The 21,884-nt window shown below is 41.4% G+C and overlaps 1 protein-coding gene across 1 annotated transcript in view; it reads right to left on the bottom strand.

The window, feature by feature from the left end:
• Positions 1-21,884, bottom strand: part of ubr1 (ubiquitin protein ligase E3 component n-recognin 1) — a 212,293-nt gene that overhangs the window by 40,846 nt on the left and 149,563 nt on the right. Inside the window, exons 30-36 of the mRNA XM_080202946.1 lie at positions 16,181-16,383; positions 14,627-14,720; positions 8,578-8,730; positions 7,139-7,236; positions 4,758-4,848; positions 3,264-3,412; positions 1,214-1,269 (exon numbers count right to left, since the gene is read on the bottom strand). Of these exons, the coding sequence (XP_080059072.1) occupies positions 1,214-1,269; positions 3,264-3,412; positions 4,758-4,848; positions 7,139-7,236; positions 8,578-8,730; positions 14,627-14,720; positions 16,181-16,383 (844 nt within the window). The remainder of the gene's footprint in view (positions 1-1,213; positions 1,270-3,263; positions 3,413-4,757; positions 4,849-7,138; positions 7,237-8,577; positions 8,731-14,626; positions 14,721-16,180; positions 16,384-21,884) is intronic.

The raw sequence follows: 21,884 nt of genomic DNA on the forward strand, positions 1-21,884 counted from the left end.
AATTGATTAACAGTTTAGTCAAATGAAGGTTTTGGGATTTATTCTTATTAAATCTGAAGTGCTACCAATTGGATGAGGTAATAATTTGAAACATGTGGATTATCACATAATTTGAATGAAGGAAAGGTGTTCAAGAAAGGGTGTTAAGATATTTTTACAAATTGGAGCACAGGGTACAAAGTAAAGGTGGTGCTAAACCTGCATGAACCATAGGTTACATCACAATGAATTCTTTAATGGTACACTGCATCAAGCTTTACTTCAACGCGTTTGACAAGGTCACAGAAAGGATGCAAAATGGTACAGTTCTGGTCACCCTATTATAAAAAGGATATTACTAAACTACAAAGACTGCAGAAATGCTACCAGGACTTGATGGTATGAGTTAGAAGGAGAGGCTGGATTGACTGAGACATTTTTCCCCTGGAGCATAGGAGGCTTTGGGGTGATGTTATAGAGGTCTCTAAAATAATGAGGGGCATTGATAAGGTAGATAATCAACATCTTTTCCCAAAGGTAGGGGAGTCTAAAACTAGAGGGCATAGGTTTAAGGGGAGAGATATAAACCAGTCCAGATGGGGGCAGTTTTTTCACGCAAAGGATGGTGAGTGTCTGGAACAAGCTTCCAGATGTAGCAAGAGAGGCAGGTGCAATTTTGTCTTTTAAAATGCATTTAAACAATTACATGGGTAAGATGAGTATAGAGGGATACGGGCCAAATGCAGGCAATTGGGACTAGCTTAGTAGTTTAAAAAATATAGCAGCATGGACAAGTTGGGCCAAAGGGCCTGTTTCCATGCTGTAAACCTTTATGACTTTACGACCTACTAAGTCAACTAATCATGATACCAGGTATGAAGGACAGATTGGAGAAAGGGAGCTCTTTCTTGCAGAACAAAGAAGGGTAAATGGAAAGTCATTCGAGGCATTCAAGATCAAAAGAACAAGAAGAAATGAGGGAAATATCTGAGATGAAAGTTGGATAGGTAATTGAAAAATATAAACTGAAAGAGCATGGAACAATAGAAGGTAACTAAATAAATTTCTCTTTTGGAAACCTCCTCAATTCAAATGGCCGCCTTCTGTAAAACTCATGATTCTAAGACAACCTCAACATTAACTAAGTCTGCAGTTGCCATTATTTAAATACCCAATATCTATACTCAATTTTTAAAAGAGAACTTCAGTAATTATAGTAGAGTAGCCAATCTACCTGTCTATCTGGCAGTGATCCGAATAAAACTTTGTCCTCATCATTAAGCATATTCTCTGTAGGAGTGGAAAAGTAGTGTTAAATGTGGGTAAAACTGATTTGTTTACAGCTGTAAATACATCACTGTACATTGAGAAACTTGTCAACCATTCCCCACTATTGTCTGCAGTATGGATTTGCTAGGGTAGTTAGAAAATCCTCTGGTGGGATGAACAGAACTTTAAAATTATTGTTAGGCCATTCGGGGTGATGTCAGCAGCACTTGTTCTCATATAGAACAGTGCAAATTGAGAACTCTCTCCTCCATACTACCCCTCCCATCCCAAAAACAAATTCAGGCAGTGAGAAAACAGGTTGATTGATTTTTATTAAGAGTTACAGAACTAAGGTGGGCAAATGAAGTTAAAATACAGAGCAACCGCTCGTGAATGACACAAGTGGCTGAACAGCCTATTCCTGTTCCTGTATTTCATTTATAGCTTCCCTTAAGGAAGTTTCTTTACATAACTTTATGGTCAAGTTTGAATATTTTTAAAAATTTACACAAAGTTATAGCAGCTACATTTTATGTGAAGAGATTGTGAGTGACTCTTTGTAGTGAGGAATGAGGGGTGTATTGAAACCTGGCCTATATTAAAATCTAGTCCAATGTCCGGCTTATCAGTATGCCTAGGTACTTAGTGATGTCCAGCTTCCAGAGAAAACTCAATGTAATGGTGGCCAAAGTTGAGATACAAACCTATCTTCAGACCAGGGTTCTACTGGGCCATCATATAACTTCAAATGTGTTCCTGCTTCTGATGCTGTCTGAGGACCTAGCTGCAGATGAGATGGTGTGTCAGACTAATTGAATAGTTCGTTCAAAAATGATTTCTCAGATGAGATGATTGTCCTTTGATGAAGTGCGAAGTAAATTGGGCCAACACACTCTAGAATTAGAGGTGATCTCATTGAAACGTAAGGTTTTGTTAAGGGATTTGATAGGGAATCTAGAACACAGAGCCATAGCAAAAGCAGAAATTTCTTCACTCAATCAGCATTTTGGCCAAGATCAAGCCCAAGATGGGATGCCGTGCCTCATCTTGTCAGGTTGGATCTTGTTTGTCTCCTTTGTGGGGACCTTGAATTGGATTTAACTGGTTTTTGAATTTGGTTTTTTAGAACAAGCAAAAAAATAGATTTGGGTTTGCCGGGTCCATTTAACATTGACTTTGTAACTTTAAGGATAGAGTAAACAATAAAACGGACCATGTATCTATGGAACAGTTTACCTCAAAGGTTATGGATGTTTTAGCATTTGAATATATTTAAGGCGAAGGTAGAAAGACCTTTGGTCTCTCAGGGAGTCAAGGGATATGGGAAGCAGGTGGGAAATTAAGTTAAAGTAGATCAGCCATGGTTGTACTGAACAGCAAAGCAGGGTCAAGGGCCACATGATCTTCTGTTCCTATTTCGTACATTCAAGCAATATACAACTACTGCTGGGAATTTAAAGAAATAGCCCTTAAAAGTGATTATATTCGACTCAAAAAGTTAACTCTGTTTCTCTCTCCACAGATGCTGCCAGACCTGTTGAGTTTTAACAGCATTGCTTAATTTTACTTTTGGTTTAATTCCTACTCTACTTGGATTCCAACTGAGTTGCAATAAGCAAGGAGGTAAGTGAGTAAAGGTTGCAGCATCTTAACACTCAACAAGCGATACTCATAAGGGGTTGGACAAGGGGAAAAAAATTGAAGGGCGTATTGTGTAGATGGACTGTGGCAGCACTCAGGACACAGGAAGAGGTCATTCAGCTCAAGTTTGTTCTGCATTTCATTAGATCATGGTTGATCTGGTTCTCAACTTTATTTACTCACCTTGGTTCCATAACTCTTCAGATGCTTATCTAACAATACTATTTCAGGGATGGTGAATAAACCAAAATATTTAATAAATGCACAAAGGGTTAAATTATAAAGTACATATAAAGCCAAATAAAGTATAGTTTTCAACAATTTTAAGACAATAATAACGCAGAAACCGAGAAGTGCAACTAGATAATGCATACCTATGGATTGAATGGTAAAGGCACAAGCATTCCATGCCATCACTGGAACTCGAGCATCAGCTTCATTGGGGGCAACCTTCAACCCTACTCGGTATACGGCTGTAGCAAACAACTGCAGCATTTCAACAATGCTTCTTGAATATGCAATCCTGTACATATACAAAAAAAATGGATTTAAACTAAAGCTATATTTTACAACATACTAATTCTAGAACAACTGCCCTTTTATTCCCAAGTTTCATCTATGAAAATTAGCCATGATTGTATTGAAGATCAGTGATATTGCAGTGATATGCACAGGGATTCATCACTATGGGTGCTAAACACCATCCAGAGCCTCATCATTTTTTGACATTTCTCACTGAAGTTGGCACAAATCCTATCTTCGCCTAATCTTCACAAAAGCAAATTGTAAATATTCTAATATTCACCCATAGAATCCCTACAAAAGGAGGCCATTCTGTCCATTCAGTCTGTATCAACTCTCCGAATGAGCATTTTACCCACGACCCACCTCACCTCTGTAATACCTGCGCATTTATCATGGCCAATCCACCTATTCTGCTCATCTTTAGTCTGTGGGAGGAAACCAGAGTACTTGGAGGAAACCCACATGAACACTGGGAGAACATGCAAATGCCACACAAAGGCGAAGGCTGGTCCCTGGTTGTATGAGACAGCAGTGCTAACTAATGTGACGCAAGGTACCCCCTCCCCCTTTTCTCTGGCTGGAAGCTTAATGTCCACATGTGTAATCCTCTTCCTCCTGCTACATTTTTGGGATTTCATAGGATCATAGAATCCCTACAGAGCAGAAAGAGGCCAGTCGGCCCATTGAGTCCGCACTGACCACAATCCCACCCAGGCCCTATTCCTGTGACCCCACATATTTACCCTGCTAATCCCCCTCACACTAGGGTCAATTTAGCATAGTCAATCAATCTAACCCATACACCTTTGGATTGTGGGAGGAAACCGGAACACATTAGAAGAAATCCATGCAGATACTGGAGAACGTGCAAACTCCACAGAGACAGTGACCCGAGGCCAGAATTGACACTCCCTGGTGCTGTGAGGCAGCAATGCTAACCACCATGCCACCCAGGAATCATTCCCTCACCATTGCACTGGAATATCAGTCCTGATAGTTGTGTTCAAACCTTGGAGTGGGACTTGAACCTGGAGCCTTGTGACTGAAAATCAAGAGTGCTGTCAACTGAGACACAGCCAGCAAACAGTCAAGGCCTCTGAAAGTTGGACTGAGGTATTAATCTCAATCAAGTTCCATCCTTCTTTACAAAGAGGTGACAGGTATCCAAACGGCATTTTCCCTAGATGAATGGAGATAGGAACCCATGGGGCAATTAGACAACTGTAAACTGCTCTTGTATATTTGAGCGTGCTGTTTCAAGTAACATGCCACGGCCTTCAATATTTAGTTAACCAAGTACAACATTTTAATATACGAGAGAACACTAAAAATAAATTACGTACGGTGACTGTACTCCAAAACTGAGGATGGATCTAAATTCTACTGGATTCTTCCATGAGACAGAACTTGCTTGTATTAGCTTGCTTTCCTTTTCTAGGAAAAAGTAGCAATGATTATTGAATCCCCCCACACATCATTACAAATACAATGTGTATTATACCAAAATTATATATACTGACGAAGTTAATTACAAAATTATATATATATAAAAAACGAAGGGAGAAGCCTGTCCAAGCTACAACTGAATAAGTAACTTAGCTCAGAGAATAACTTCATTATCTGTGTACAAACAGCAAATTACAAAACAAATTTAAATACTTGCAGAACTTTTTTTATGTGCATTAAAGTAGAATACCCTTTGTGGATAAGGTACGATAGAGAGATATGCTTAGGTTTGAAGTTTAAATTGTTTAAATTTAATTTGTGGATTCTAATTACTTAATCTTGTCCACTTAGCCCTATGCACTGCAAATATCCAACTTACCTAGTGTTACTTAGCGCAACTGTTTAAATGAGTAAATAAGGAGAAACTGTTTTCAGTGAAAGGGGGGTGGGCAACTCAGATTTTAGGTATTCAACAAAAGAATCAGATGAGGAGACTATTTTTACATCAGTGGGTTTTTTTATCTGGACTGCTCTGTCAAAAAGGAGAATCAATAGTAATTTTCAAAAATAAACTACAGATTTAGAAAGGAAACAGTTGCTGGCTATAGGGGAGAAGTAGGGGAGTGGGCCACGTGTGAAGTGTCAAATGGCCTCCGTCTGTGCTGTTCAATTATCATACATAACAAAGAACAACACAGCACGGGAAACAGGCCCTTCGGCCCAACGAGCCCGCGCCGCCATCTTAACAAAGCATTTTCCTGCACCTACCTTGACCCGTATGTATGCGTATGGTACCCCCATTGGAAACCAGATTCAGGGGAGAATAATTTAGGGACAATTTGTTACATCAATCAGCCTAAGAGCACATCTTTGGGATGTGGGAGGAAACCGGAGCACCCGGAGGAAACCCATGCAACCACAGGGAGAATGCGCAAACTCCCACAGACACTGGCCCAAATCCATGTATCTGCACAGCTAGCAGTGATAGTCACTGAGCTGTTGTGGTGCCCATCTGCTGGTCCAGTTTTAAGCACACACAATGACATGAAGTACTAGGCCACTCTCGAAACTTCCAAGAGCAGTCCACGCACGACTCACCGTGTGCATAATCTATGATTATGTATGATAATTGCAATCTCTCTCAGACTCTTTGTAATAGTGGTATTTAAACAGTGGTATTTGCCCAATGAGCAATCTGGCATTCAAGAAAACAAAGGGGACAGTGGAAGAAATTTCCAAACATTGCAGAATTCTTTGGTAACTAGTCACTTGCAGCTCAGCAAAATTGATAGGATTGCATGCCTCTCTGCAAGTCATTCCTTGTAAATCTCACTTGCAGTAAATGGCACTGAATCCAAATAATTAAATCAACAATAAATATTGATCCTTTACAAGGATCTGGCTCATCCACAACTTGGAGTAGTGAGTGTTAATTCTGGTCACGCTTTAAGGAGGATGTGAGGGGCCTTGAGAGGCAATCTACCAGAATGGTTCCAGGGATGAAGGATTTTAGCTATGACATTTGGTTAGAGAAGCTGTGGTTGTTCTCCTTAGAGTAAAGTAGATTGGAGGGGAGATTTGATGGTGATGTACAAGATTACGACCAGTTCAAAAATGGTAGACAAAAAAAAATCTTTATCCATTAACTGATCATTTAAGGACAAGGAGATACAGATTTAGGGTTTTAGGCAAGAGATGAGGGGCTGTGAGGAGATGCTTACACGGTGAATAGTAGTGACCTGGAACTCACAGCTTATGAGGGTGGTGGAAGCAGAGGTGATCAATAATTTAAAAAAGAAACTGGGTGGGTACTTGAGGGAAAAACTTGCACAGCTATGGCGGGGGACGAAACAGGCCAACGGGACTAATTGCAGAGCAATCCAGAGAGCCGGCACAGTCATGATAGGCTGAACGTCCTCCTTCAGTGTTCTTTAAAACCTCGATGAAGATGTCTTTCCCAGATTTGACTGATTCCACTTCAAGTGACCTACCTCGTCATATGGCACATTGAAGGCCATTCAGTCCATTGTGCCTGTGCCAGCTCTTTGAAAGAGCAATCCAAATAGTCCTGCTCTTTACCCATATACTGTTGTTACTTCCAGCATCTGACAATGACCAGAAAATGCCTCTGGGTGTGACCAAGTGGCAGAATGCTGTGTTTTCATATTGCATCAGATAGTTTTGTTAAGAAACTTGCTTGATGTCAGACTGTAACTGGATTGCATTTCAAACAACAATGCAGTTCATGCTAAAACGTAACATTCCCTTCATGGCTTACCTTTTTCATCTGAAATATTTAATCCAGTTATCCTTGCTGACACGTTTTGTAACCAGCGGGATAAAGTCAGCATCTGAGCTATAGTTTCTGTATCTTTGCTGAAATGCAAGACAGGATAAGTTATAACAAGGAGTTGCAAAAATGCAATGTTTAATATGCCATTTTGAATAACTGTCATGTAATATGCCAATATTTTAGAACAGCAAGGCTGTTAATTTGGTGAGTTGTTACTCACATTCCATCTCTTCCAAATCACAGCTTTACAGTGGGATTTATTCACTATGGTTTAAAACCTTTTTTGAGACTATCTATATTGTATTAAGTATGGTAGGTAGGCTCCAACAACAAAAACGCATTGACAATTGCTCACTTAGTCCTAAGGATAATCCTATTTTTATTGTCCATGACAGCTCTGCCTATTGATGCTGTTTGGTTAGCTGTTCCTAACATCAGCAAAGGAAAGGACTTATGTTTATATAGTACCTTACACAACCTCAGGATATCCCAAAGCGCTATACAACCACTCCAAATACAGTTACAACTCTAACGTAAGGAAACATGGCAGTCAATTTGTGCACAGCAACGTCTCGTTACAGTAATGAGATACATGAGTAGATGATCTGTTTTAGGGTCGAGAAATGGAGGTCCTGAGGTGCACTGGTAGCATCCCAACCTCTGGGCCAGAAACTCTAGGTTCAAGTCCCAGTCTGTCTCTTGATGGCCACAGATGATGCGTTCATAGCATGGTCAAATAGATTGATTTTCAGTCTGTAAATCCTTCCGATGCGGCTAATTACAGGTGCCAGGAGTAGGAGAGTTTTCTGGTCAGACTTATTGGAGAAGGCCAGGGAAAACCACTGTAGTACTTCACCAAGGATAATCATGGGCCAATCCGATGAAAATCCATGGCTGTCAATGCCCCTTCAGGGCATGGTACCTGAAGGAGGTGATTGAGGGATAAAATATTAGCCAGGGAGAGCTCCTTCTTCAAAAAGTGCAATGGGAACTTTTCTGCACACCGGAGGGGTTAGACATTCGTTTGATATTTTGCCCAAAAGATGACACTTCTGACAGCATAACCCTCCTGCAGTACTGCATGGGAGTGTCAGGCTAGGTAAGGTGCTCAAATCTCTACAGTGGGCTATTAAAAAAGGAAAAGAACATAACATAAGCAATGGAAAGAAAGAAGACCAAAGTAGAAGATAAATGGATGAAGAGAGAAGACCAAAATAATTAAGTAAGAAAGCATACAGACAGTTTAAGAGAATTTTGTACACTCTTCTATCAACATTGTGAATGGCATCAGATTGGCAATCTTTCCACTGCCATTTGGCAGGTAAACAAATAAATTGTCAAGCTCGAGCAGTAGGTGAAAGTGCATTATTAAAGCATATTCTCCCATTCAGGCAAGAAACAATTTAATTGTCAGATGTGCATACCTGCCTAGATTGTGAGCTTGCAATGGAATAACTGGCATGACAGTGTTACACAGAGCTTTGCACAGTGGGCAGAGGAACTCCCCGTTCTCTAGATCAAATGACAGTTCTGCATGCAGCCTATTGCGTATTGAATTCTGCACAGCTTCAAAATATCTGCAGAGACAGGAAAGTAAAACAGTTTCAATCAGGATTCTGAACATTCTGAAGAATGTTTAAAATGTATTAAAAGACTGAAAATCAGGCTCCAATACTCCTGGTCTCAATCAGCAACAACACTGATTTCAGCAACTGCCCAAATTAATGTTTGGGAGAAAATGCTGCCTGGAATTTATATCATAACTAAATCTCATCTTTCAGAAAATTCTGGAAGTCTCCAGCTTTCTGAAGTATTCCAGTCACAGGTCATACAATTATACAATACAGGATATCTTTCACCTCTGTGTCAGCTGTTTGAGAGGCATGTTCAATGATTTGCCTTTCCTTCTTTCCCTACAGTCCTGTAATTTTTACTGCACAGGCATTTATCTAGCTCCTTTTGTAAGTTACTATTGCTTCCATTACCCTGTCAATGGATTGCAAGTTACAACAACTTGCTGCAAAGTAGTAAATGTCTCAACTTCCTTTTTTTTGCCACTGACCTTAAATCTGTGCCTTATGGTGAGCTGCCCTCCTGTGAATCAAAATTATTTCTCCCAATCTACTAGATTTAGTCTGATTTTTTTTATGGCTGTTATAATTAAGCAGAAGCCAACTTTTTGCCAAAACCAAATTCAGAGTAAACCTGAATCATTGGACTACTGGCTTTTTTGATTACATTCGAGAGACTGGTTGAAACAGTGCCTAATATATTTAAAAATTAACTGATGCAGGAGCAGCATTTATTGCCTATCCCTAACTGCCCTCAAGAAAATGGTGGCCAGTTGCCTCAAGGTGCTGCAGTCCATGTATAGTGAAGGAACACCCACAATACTGCTGAAGGAGGGAGTTCTAGGATTTTGACCCTTTGACAATAAAGGGGTGCTAATACATTTCCAAATCAGGCTGGTGTGCGGCTTGAAGGGAAATCTGCAGGTGGTGGTGGTGTTCCAATGTGCCCGCTACATAGAACATAACAGCGCAGAACAGGCCCTTCGGCCCACGATGTTGCGCTGACCAGTTAAAAAACAATGACCCACTAACCTAATCCAATCCCTTTTCATCCATGAGCCTATCCACGGATCTCTTAAACGCCCCCAAACTAGGCGCATTTACAACTGCAGCAGGCAGGGCATTCCAATCCCTCACCACCCTCTGGGTAAAGAACCTACTCCTGACATCCGTCCTATAACTACCCCCCCTTAATTTAAAGCCATGCCCCCTCGTGCTGGCTTTCTCCATCCGAGGAAAAAGGCTATCACTATCCACCCTATCTAAACCTCTAATCATCTTATATGTTTCAATAAGATCCCCTCTTAGCCGCCTTCTTTCTAGCGAAAACAACCCCAAATCCCTCAGTCTCTCCTCATAGGACCTCCCCTCCACACCAGGCAACATCCTGGTAAACCTCCTCTGCACCCTCTCCAAAGCCTCCACATCCTTCCTATAATGTGGGGACCAGAACTGCACACAATACTCCAAGTGCGGCCGCACCAGAGTTGTGTACAGTTGCAACATGACGCTGCGACTCCTAAATTCAATCCCCCTACCAATAAACGCCAAGACACCATATAAGAACATAAGAAATAGGAGCAGGAGTAGGCCATCTAACCCTTCGAGCCTGCCCCGCCATTCAATAAGATCATGGCTGATCTGTTGTGGGTCAGTTCCACTTTCCCGCCCTCTCCCCATAACCCTTAATCCCCTCTCTTATCAAGAACCCATCAACCCGCTTCTTAAAAATATTTAGCGAGGCAGCCTCCACCACTTCAACGGGCAGAGAATTCCAGATATTCACCACCCTTTGAGTGAAGAAGTTCCTCCTCAACTCCGTTCTAAACCGCCTCCCCTTTATCTTGAGGCTGTGCCCCCTAGTCCTACTGTCTTTTTTGAGCGGGAAGAGTCTCTCCACCTCTATCCTATCCATCCCATTCATCATCTTATACGTCTCAATGAGATCTCCCCTCATTCTTCTAAACTCTAACGAGTACAAGCCTAGTTTATTCAGCCTCTCCTCATAGCTCAATCCCCTCAACTCCGGTATCAGCCTAGTAAACCTCCTCTGCACTCCCTCCAGGGCCAAAATATCCTTGCGCAGGTGCGGCGCCCAAAACTGCACACAGTACTCCAGCTGCGGCCTCACCAATGCCCTATACAGCTGCAGCAAGACCTCCCTACTTTTATATTCAATCCCCCTCGCTATGAAGGCCAGCATCCCATTCGCCTTCCTGACCACCTGCTGCACCTGCAAGCTGGGTTTTTGCGACTCATGCACAAGGACCCCGAGGTCCCTCTGCACTGTCGCCTGCTGCAGTTTTTCGCCACGTAAGTAATAGTCCTTCCTACCATTCTTCCTACCAAAGTGGACCACCTCACACTTGCCAACATTAAATTCCATTATGCCTTCTTAACAACCTTATCTACTTGATTCCCAACTTTCAGGGATCTATGTACACATACACCTAGATCCCTCTGTTCATCCACACTATTCAGAGTCCTCCCATTAGCCCTATACTCGACACATCTGTTATTCCTGCCAAAGTGAATTACCTCACACTTCTCCGTATTAAACTCCATCCGCCACCTCTCGGCCCAGCTCTGCAACCTGTCTAAGTCTCCCTGCAAACCATGACATCCTTCCTCACAATCTACCACACCTCCGGCTTTGGTGTCATCAGCAAGTTTACTAATCCACCCAACTATACCCTCATCCAGATCATTAATAAAAATTACAAACAGCAGTGGCCCAAAAACAGATCCCTGAGGCACACCACTCGTAACCGAACTCCATGACGAATATTTACCATCAACCACCACCCTCTGTCTCCTATCTGCTAGCCAATTCCTGATCCAATTTCCTAGATTACCCTCAATCCCATACATCTGCATTTTCTGCAGAAGCCTACCATGGTGAACCTTATCAAACGCCTTACTAAAATCCATATATACCACGTCAACTGCCTTATCCCCATCCACCTCTTTGGTCACTTTCTCAAAAAACTCAATAAGGTTAGTAAGGCACGACCTACCCGCTACAAAACCGTGCTGACTATCTCCAATCAATTCATTACTCTCCAAATAACTACCCTTGAACTTCTTAGTGATGGCGGTCATGGGTTTGAGAAGTGATGTCAAAGAAGCCTTACTGAGTTAGTATAGTGCACCTTATAGGAAGTATATATAGCAGGTGTGATGCACTGGCAATGGACGGAATTAATGTTTAAGGTTGAGTATGGATGCCAATCAAGCAACTTTATCCTAGAGGTGTTGAACATCACAAGCTTCAGTCATTTAGACAAGAGCACAGTACTCCATCATGGTTCAAATTGTGCCTTATAGACAGAGGACAAACTTTGGTTAGTCAGATGGTGATTTAGTCACCTCAGAATTTATTGGTCTAGTTTGTTTCAATGATAATCTCCAGAACTAGGAGAGCTGGTGGATGTGGTCTTTCTTGATTTTCAGAAGGCGTTTGACAAGATACCGCACAAAAGGTTATTGCAGAAGGTCAGGGGGCATGGAGTTGGGGGTAGGGTGTTAGCGTGGATAGAGGACTGGTTGTCAAATAGGAGGCAGAGAGTGGGGGTTAATGGGTGCTATTCGGATTGGCGGATGGTGACTAGTGGAGTGCCCCAGGGGTCGGTGCTGGGGCCTCAGCTATTTACCATTTATATAGATGATCTGGAGGAGGGAACCGAGTGTAGGGTGTCGAAATTTGCTGATGACACCAAGATTGGTGGAAAGGCAAATTGTGCGGAGGGTGGGGAGAGTCTACAGAAGGATCTAGATAGGCTGGGCGAATGGGCCAGGAAATGGCAAATGGAATTTAATGTTGGCAAGTGTGAGGTGGTCCACTTTGGTAGGAATAATGGTAGGAAGGATTATTACTTACGTGGAGAAAAACTGCAGCAGGCGACGGTGCAGAGGGACCTCGGGGTCCTTGTGCATGAGTCGCAAAAACCCAGCTTGCAGGTGCAGCAGGTGGTCAGGAAGGTGAATGGGATGCTGGCCTTCATAGCGAGGGGGATTGAATATAAAAGTAGGGAGGTCTTGCTGCGGCTGTATAGGGCATTGGTGAGGCCGCAGCTGGAGTACTGTGTGCAGTTTTGGGCGCCGTACTTACGCAAGGATATTTTGGCCTTAGAGGGAGTGCAGAGGAGGTTTACTAGGCTGATGCCGGAGTTTACGGGGTTGAGCTATGAGGAGAGGATGAATAAATTAGGCTTGTACTCGTTAGAGTTTAGAAGAATGAGGGGAGATCTCATTGAGACATATAAGATGATGAATGGGATGGATAGGATAGAGGTGGAGAGACTCTTCCCGCTCAGAAAGGACAGTAGGACTAGGGGGCACAGCCTCAAGATAAAGGGGGAGCGGTTTAGAACGGAGTTGAGGAGGAACTTCTTCACTCAAAGGGTGGTGAATCTCTGGAATTCTCTGCCCCCTGAAGTGGTGGAGGCTACCTCGCTAAATATTTTTAAGAAGCAGGTTGATGGGTTTTTGATAAGAGAGGGGATTAAGGGTTATGGGGAGAGGGCGGGAATGTGGAACTGAGCCACGGCAGATCAGCCATGATCTTATTGAATGGCGGGGCAGGCTCGAAGGGCTAGTTGGCCTACTCCTGCTCCTATTTCTTATGTTCTTATGAATGTCAAAGGGAAATGATTAGACTCTTGCTGGACCTGGCCACTTCCTGATTTTTACGTGGTTTGAATGTTACTTGCCACTGAGCAGCCCAAACACGAATGTTGTCGAAGATTTGCTGCATGCAGGCATAGACTGCTTCAGTATCTGAGACATTGTAAATGAAATTTTGTTGGGTTGATGCCACTAATGTAGTTGCAACAGAACAGCTTAGTTAGAGGTGTGGTTAGTTCCTGCTGCTGGGACATCATCAGGGTCCATAAACTTTGCTGTATCCAGTGCACTCAGAAAATTATTGATATTACATGGAGCTAAACAAATTAGCTGAAGAGGTTGGCAACTTCAGAGTCATCCAACTGGCACTTCTGGACGAAGATGTTTGCAAATGCTTCAGCCTCATCACTTGACATGCTGAACTCCCCCATCATTGAGGATTGGAACGTTTGTGGAGCCTTCTTTCTGTTGCTCAGTTGTGCACTACCTTTCACAACTGCATGTGTTAGAATTGCAGAGCTTTAATCTCTTCTGTGTGGGATTGCTATTAGTTATGTCCAGAGAATGCTGCTTCTACTGTCTACCATACATGTCATCCTATTTTGTAGTTTCACCATTTGGCACTTCAGTTTTGGTATGTCAGATGCTGTTCCCAGCATGCTCTCTTGCACTCCTCATTGAACGATGATTGATCCCTTGGTTTGAAGGGATTATGGCAGAGTGAGGGGTGTGTTGAATCTTTAGGTTAAAAATTGCAATGGAATATAATTTAACTGCTTCTGATGACTCAAGTTTCCCATGGATACTCAGTTTTAACTTACAGATCTGTTTTTACAACATTTATCATGAGTAGTGCACACAATATGATGGGGTGAGGGCTCAGCTCTGTGAGGGAGGCTGGGGTTGACATAAAGAAAGTGTTAACAGTACACATGACAAACAGCATGGATGGGAGCAAGCTTGGGAGATGGGCAGCAAATGGAAGCCATAGAGATTCATTGTTCAGATATAAGCAGAGGGTTGTAACCATTGTCTATGTTGCTACAAAAATACATATCCTCACACTAACTTCAATACTGCTTAATTTTTAAAGAGATCATTCAAATTTTAAACTGCACCCTTAGCATTTGGCATCAATTTTTTGTGTGCCAAAGTGGAAAAAGTTTCAACATTTGGGTCCATCAAAAGGTATTCATTATCAGCCCACCAATTTACATGTCCAGCACCATGTAGGAACAAGTTTTAACAACTAATGTGCACTCACATATTAACTTACTTCTGCCAGCAGGTGGCATGCATCACATGACCACAGCTTCCTACATGAGTGCCACAGCCAAGGTCAGAGTGCATAAAAATAGGATCATAGTTTTCTGAAACAAAAAAAAGAGGTGTCAAAACAATAAAACAACTTTCAGATAAAATCACCCATTAGTCTAAGGCAGAGGGTCTCCAAACTTTTCAGTACGAGGGCTACATTGTATATTTTACACATTTTCACAGGCCAAAGAAAAAAATTAGTTTTATAAACGAATGAATATTTCAAGTTGCTGCAGGCCGGATATGGCCCATTGTGACCTGTAGTTTGGAGATCCCTGGTCTAAGGGTACAATGGCAATATTTTCCTCAAAGGTGCTTAGCAACACGAACTGAAGTAGGTCATTCAGCACCTTGAGTCTGTAGCATTCAATTATCACCTAGATCATAACATCTATTCCATTTTCCAGTCTTTGCTCCATATCCTGATACCCTTACTCCAGAGAAAAAGGCCCAGTGATCACAATCTTGAGAATTTCAATTGTCTCAAAATCCACAGCCCTTTCAAGAAACAAATTCCAGATTTCTATTAAGGATCAATAATTGCTCGACACCCTTGCATAATAATTACCTTTTGATCTAAGTTGAAAGTACCATTGTCCTTCCTAAGTGCAAGCAATGCCACTAGGCTTGAGCAAACATGTCCTCAGAAGAATAAAGGAAAAATACTGACTGATTAGAATAAAGCTAGGCTGAGAAAAAAAACTGTAATTTCATTGAGAAGGCAGGGAAAGGACATAATTTCAATGAAAACCAGATGAATAGGGAAATTAATTAAATACTTGTCCATGTTTACTTATCTTTATGTAAGTCAACAAAAAAAAAAGCACAGACAAATTGGTTTCCAAAATGTTTCCAATTTTCTGGCCTACCACTAATCTTTGTAGCATTGTACATCTGTACTTACAATTTATATCATCCTTAACATCCTTAGTTAGCCACCGATGATGCAACCTCTTTATGGAGTCTTTCTTTCTCAATATATCTTTGTTGACAGTTATTAAGTGTCTCGCCTGTACTGCTTCTCTGCTAAGCTATCTTTTATATCTGTTTGCTCATTTCACTGTAACCAATTCTACCTTCATACCACTGTAATTGCCTTTAAGTATAAAACGGAAGTTTCAGACTCACATTTTTCACCCTCAACCTGAATGTGAAATCATAACATTCCATAATTTTACAGCAGAGAATGCTGGTATCAACAATGTATGTTTCTTCATTATGATGGAGAAGAGTGGGTAAAGAGGAACTCAAGAGCAGGATTAAAGCCCTTTTCTTGCTCCATTCTCTTCTTGTCAAATGCCAATGTTTGCTTCAGCACCGAATATTGAAAAAAGAACCTGTGTTTTTTTCCCCCATTTAATACCTGATGCTGACAGATGATTTGGCCTAAAGAATGCTGGAACTGTTGCTGTGTCAGAAGCAGCCTTGGAGTTTAAGATTAAAAGTTGATTTCAAAAGAAGTTGGCTACAACATACGAAAGCAAAACTATTTGCACATAGGATCTCATTTTACCTCCAAGATTCGTTATGGTTCGAGATCTATTTTTTGACAGTGCTGTGGACCTCTGAACACAAGTTGCTAGTACCATGGCCATTTCATCAGTTTTCACTTCCTGCTCTTCCTGACACAAGATGCAGGTCAGTATTATTTTCTCAGCTGCAGCTGAACCTTGCATTGGTCCCAAAGCTACACCAGAATCCTCAGCCGTAGGAACGCTGTAAGAAAAAACAGACTCCTTACACTGATTTAAAAGGCAGATTTATTATATAGACAGAAGTAACTCTTGTTTCCCAGATTTTTTTCCTTTCTACATTTATTTCATCAGATCAAGTGACATTAGCATCCAGTCAGTGTTTTACAAGGAAAACACATGTTCTCTGCCTCTTAGAAGGTGAGCATTTTTAAAAACAAAAACTGTTATCTGTACAGTTACAAACTTCAGAAGCATGTTAATTGTTAAATGTTAAACATTATACAACAATTACAGTACAAGAAGAGTCCATTCAGCCCACTGTGTCTATCATTTCTCTGCAAGTTCCACTCAACTAGTCTTGTTCTCTTGCCCTTTCCCCATAGCCCTGAAAATGTTATCTTTTCAGGTTTTTATCCAATTTCCTTTTGAAAGCCATGACTGCCTGTGCCTCAATCAGGCAATGCCATTCCAGATCCGAAATACTTGTTGAATAAAAAAGCTTTTTTCCATGACACCTTCTTTTTTAATCATTTACCTTAAATTTGTGTCCTCTGGTTTTCAACTCTTCTGCCAACGGGAACAATTCTCCCCTATCTTCTCTGTCTGGACCTCTCATGATTTTGAGCAATTCTTAGAAGATGAGTTTGAAAGAAGAATAGAAAGGAGAACAACCCCAGCTTCTCCAATCTATCGCTGGAATCATTCCTGTAAATCTTTTCTGCATTCTCTCAAATGTCCTTCCTAAAGTGTGGTGTTCAGAGTTAGATACAATACTCCAGTTGAGGCCAAATCAGTATTTTATACAGGCTGACCAGAGAAGTCTCAGATCCCATGACTTTTTAATCACTTTCTCAACCTGTTCTGTCAACTTTAATGGTTTGTGCACATATATTCCCTGGTCTCTCAATTCCTGCACCCTCTTTAGAATTGTACCCATCATTTTATATTGCCTCGCTTTGTTCTTATTACCAAAATGTATCAATTCACACTTCTCTGCATTAAATTTCATCTGTTAGTTCCACAGTCTGTCTATGCCCCAAAGTCTCATCACTATCTTCTTTACAGTTCATAATACTACCAAGTTTTGTGTCCAATTTGTTAGCTGCCAGCCTTTTGCCACACTCTAAGTGCCACTTGTGCTGAGTACTTAGGAGTTTCTTAAATCATTTTCTTCTTTCTTAAAACCAACAAAAGTTGCTGGTAAATTTACTGATTTACAAATTGCTGGTGGAAATTTGAAAATCCTTCATATGTAAAGAAGGTAAAACAAGATCCTCAGTGGGACTAGCAAGAGGATTAACTTAGGGCAGTCAGTAACTCAGTTCAAACTTTTTTTTAAACAGGAAAGGCTGAGACTATAAAAACAAGCTTGTCAGTGCCTTCGTATGGAGTGCCTTTTTGGTCAGAGTACTTGTGAGTTAAGGTAAGTGTGGGAGTTCAGGAAAACGGGGGAGGGAATATGGCTGTGTCTTGTTTTCTTTATTGTGTCCACAGGTCAGTGGGGGCAACTGCAGGCCAAGGCAAGTGAGCTGGGGCATACATTGAAATAGCACGACATGTCCTGAATGAACACATCTACATGATATCACAGATAAGTGACTAGTACACGAGTCTTTCTCTCTTCTACATTTCTGACTTTGGAAGAGAAGGCTAGGTATGGAAACAGAAATTGTGGAAAGTAAAGATTAGCAGTATAAGTAAAAACAAAGGAAAATTATAAATGAAATAAATTCTAATTAAATAAGGATGCAGTGCTAGGCAATTTGTGGCTGTAACATGCGGGAGTTGGTGGGCCCCATTGTGGTTCATTGCAACTGGAGTCTAAGCTTCAGATATTGTGACACAGCAGGGAAGGAGAGAGTTACCTGGATGTTGTGTTTCAGGAGGCATTCACAGCCCTTGGATTAACTGCCTTATGTTCTGTCAGTGATCAGGGACAGGAAGGTATGACTGCAAGTGAGGAAGGTAGAGGGATCCAAGGGGCAGCACTGCAAGAGCCTAAACCCCTGCCCTTGTCCAAGAGATTTGAGATTCCTGCTCTATGTGTGTGCAAAAAGGGCTGTAGGAAAGATGAGCAAACTGACCATGGCACCATGGTTCAGGGAGTCATTCAAGTGGGGGTTGTGGTGGTGGTGGTAACAGCAGAGATAAATGTAGTCATATTTGGGGCATGTATAAGTCAGAAGAATAGACTTATTGTCTGTAGCCAGGACTGAGGGCCTCAAAGGCTGTGTTGTCTGGCTTGTCCCGAAGTTCAGGACATCTGCTGTGGGCTGGAGAGGAACTTGCAGTGGGGAGGATCCTGTGGTCATGGTCCATGTAGATAGGTAGGTAGTATGAGGAAGATGGTTCTGTGTCAGCAGTTTGAGGAATTAGGCACTAACGTAAAGAACAGAATCTCTAAGGTTATAATCTCCAGCTTATTACCTGAGCCACAAGCAAATTGGCACAGGTACATAAAATAAGAGAGAGGACTATGTGACTCAAAGCCTGGTGAGAGAGAAGTGAGGTACTGGCGTCAGTGCTGGGGAAAGTGGGGATTGTAGTGTTGGGACATTCTATTTCAGAATTGTGTTGGGACCAGCGTTCTTGCGGACCATTTAGGAAGTAGAGAGGGCTTTAAACTAAATAATGGAGGTCGAGGGTTCAGTTGCATGGAAAATTGGGAAGTCAAAGTTAAAGAAGGTAGGAGTGCACCCTAGTCACGAGTCTGACTGTCAAAAGCAAAAGGTAGTGACAGATCATAGAAAAGTCATATTGCGCCAAAGACTTGTACAAGAGGATAGCACGGTGACACAGTGGTTAGTATGCCTGCCTCACAGCTTCAGGGACCTGAGTACAATTTCAGCCTTGGATGACTATAGAGTTTGCACATTCTCCCTGCGTCTGTGTCTGGGTGTTTCGGTCTCTTCTCTTAGTTCAAAGATGGGCAAGTTAGGTGGATTGGCCATGCTAAATTGTCAATTAGTGCACAAAGGTGTGTAGCTTTGATGGATTAGCTGTGGAAAATGCACAGAGTTACGGGTGTTGGGGTTAGGTACGATATTCTGTCAGAGAATTGATGCAGACTCAATGGGCCAAATGGCCCTCTTCTGCACTGTAAGGATTCTATGATTCTACTCTAAGGGAAGGGAGATAAAAGCTTTGTAATTAAACGCATGAATCATCTGGATTAAAATTGAGTTAACAGTACAAATAGAGACAAAAGGATATGATTTAGTGGCAATTACTGAGACTGGTTGCAGGGAAACCAGGTTTGGGAATTGAATGTTCAAGGGTACTTGGTATTTTGAAAAGATAGGCAGAAGGAAAAGGAGGTGGCATATCTTTGTTAGTTAAAGAAGTTATCAGTGCTATCGTGAGATATGATATAGACACTGGAATCCAAGATATAGAACCAGTCTGGGTAGAAATAAGAAATAGCAAGGGAAAGAAGTTCCTGATCCAAGTAATCTATAGATCCCCAAACAGTAGTTCCACAGTGGGACACAGTGTAAACCAATAAATACTGAGGGCTTGTAAGCAAGGTACACAATAATCATGGGTGCTTTCAACATGTGTATTGACTGGAGAATCAAACTGGCAAGTTTAGCCTCAAGGGAGAGTCCATTGAATGTATTAGAAATTGTTTTTTTGGGCAATATATTCTGGAAACAACCATGGAGCAGGCTATTGTAGATTTGGTATTATGTAATGAGCGAGGGCTAATAAATGATCTCACAGTAAATGATCCTCCAGGGAAGAGTGATCATAGTATGCTAGAATTTCAAGTTTAAGGGTGAGAAACTCGAATCCCACACTAGCATTCTGGAGTTACACTGGCATGAGGACAGATTTGGTCCTAGTGGACTGGGCAGGAAGACTAAAAGGTAAGACAGTTGATTAACAGTGGTAGATATTTAAGGAGATATTCAAGTCCTGCCACCTAACATACATTTCAGAGACAGGAAAGGTGGGAACAGGGGTGAAAGACTACCCATAGCTCAGTAAGGAATTTAAGGATAACAAAAACAAAAAATAAGGCGTACAGTACTGCAAAGACCTGTGGCACACTGGGAATGTTTTAAAGACCAAAGGGTCACTAAAAATAAAAAAAAGAGCATATTATAAATTATGGAAGAAAACTAGTGCAAAATATGAAAACGGGCAGCAAAAGCTTCCATAAGTATATCAAGAGGAAGAGAGGAGCTAAATCGAATGTTGGTCCCTTAGAAGATGAAGCTGGGGAGTTAAAGATAGAGAATGCAGAAATGACTGAGACACTAAATTAATATTTTGCCTCAGTTTGTATGGAGGAAATGAGTACCATCCCAATAGTAATAGAAAATGATAAATAGAAAAAGTAATAGTAATAGAAAATAGAAAAGAGAGGAACTTAGAACTATCATTATTAGGGGAAAAAGTACTGAGCGAAGTATTGGGATTGAAGACAGGCAAGTCCCCAAAGCTTGATGGCCTACATCCTAGGGTCCTAATGGAAGTGGCATTGGAGATACTGGATCCGCTGATTACAATATTCCAAAATTTTCTGAATGTGGGAATAGTTCATGTGGATTGGAAAAATGCAAATATGCAAAAAGGGAGGGAAGCAAAATGTAGGAAACTATAGTCTAATTAGTTTAACATCTGTCATTGGGAAATTGTTAGAATGCATAACAGGACATTTTGAAAGTCAAAATGCAATTCATCAGAGTCAGAGTCATGAAGGGTAAACCGTGTTTGATTAATTTGCTCGAATTTTGCGAAGGCGTAACAAGCAACGTGGACTCTGTACATGCAATATACCTGGACTTCCAGAAGGTACTTGATAAGGTGCCACACAAACGGTTAATATACAAGTGAGATATATAATATCTCAAACGGTTAATATACAAGTGGGTTATCTCTAGGGTGGCACAGTGGTTCTGGGTTCGATTCCCGGCTTGGGTCACTGTCTGTGTGCAGTTTGCACATTCCCCTCGTGTCTGCGTGGGTTTCCTCCCACAATCCAAAGATGTGTGGGTTAAGTTGATTGGCCATGCTAAGAAATTGCCCCTTAGTGTCCAGGGATGCGTGGGTTAGAGGAATTAGTGGGTATAATATGTAGGGATGGGGGGGTAGGGCCTGGGTGGGATTGTGTTCGGTGCAGACTCGATGGGCCAAAGGGTCTCTTTCTGCACTGCTGGGTCCTATGATTCTATGCACAATCTTGCATTTTCCATTATACTTCATTGGCCAAATTTTTAAGCAGTTAACCTATGTTTCTTTGTAGTCTCTGTGTGATCGTCACAACTTGTTCCTCACACTAACTCTCCTGGTATTCTCATCAAACTTGGATATATCAAGTCTAACCTTCATCCAAAAAGTATACAGGTCCTAAATAGTTCAACCCCAGCACTGACCCTTACAGCATTCCACTAGTTAGGTTTGCCAATCTAAAAGGGGCCCATTTATCCCAACTCTGTTTCCTATTGTCAATCCCTTATTCATGCTTATAAATTACACCAACACCACGAGCTATCTTGTGCAGTAACCTTTTACATG

The sequence above is a fragment of the Carcharhinus amblyrhynchos genome, chromosome 14 (assembly GCF_965287045.1).
Source record: "Carcharhinus amblyrhynchos chromosome 14, sCarAmb.v2.hapA, whole genome shotgun sequence".
Lineage (NCBI taxonomy): Eukaryota > Metazoa > Chordata > Chondrichthyes > Carcharhiniformes > Carcharhinidae > Carcharhinus > Carcharhinus amblyrhynchos.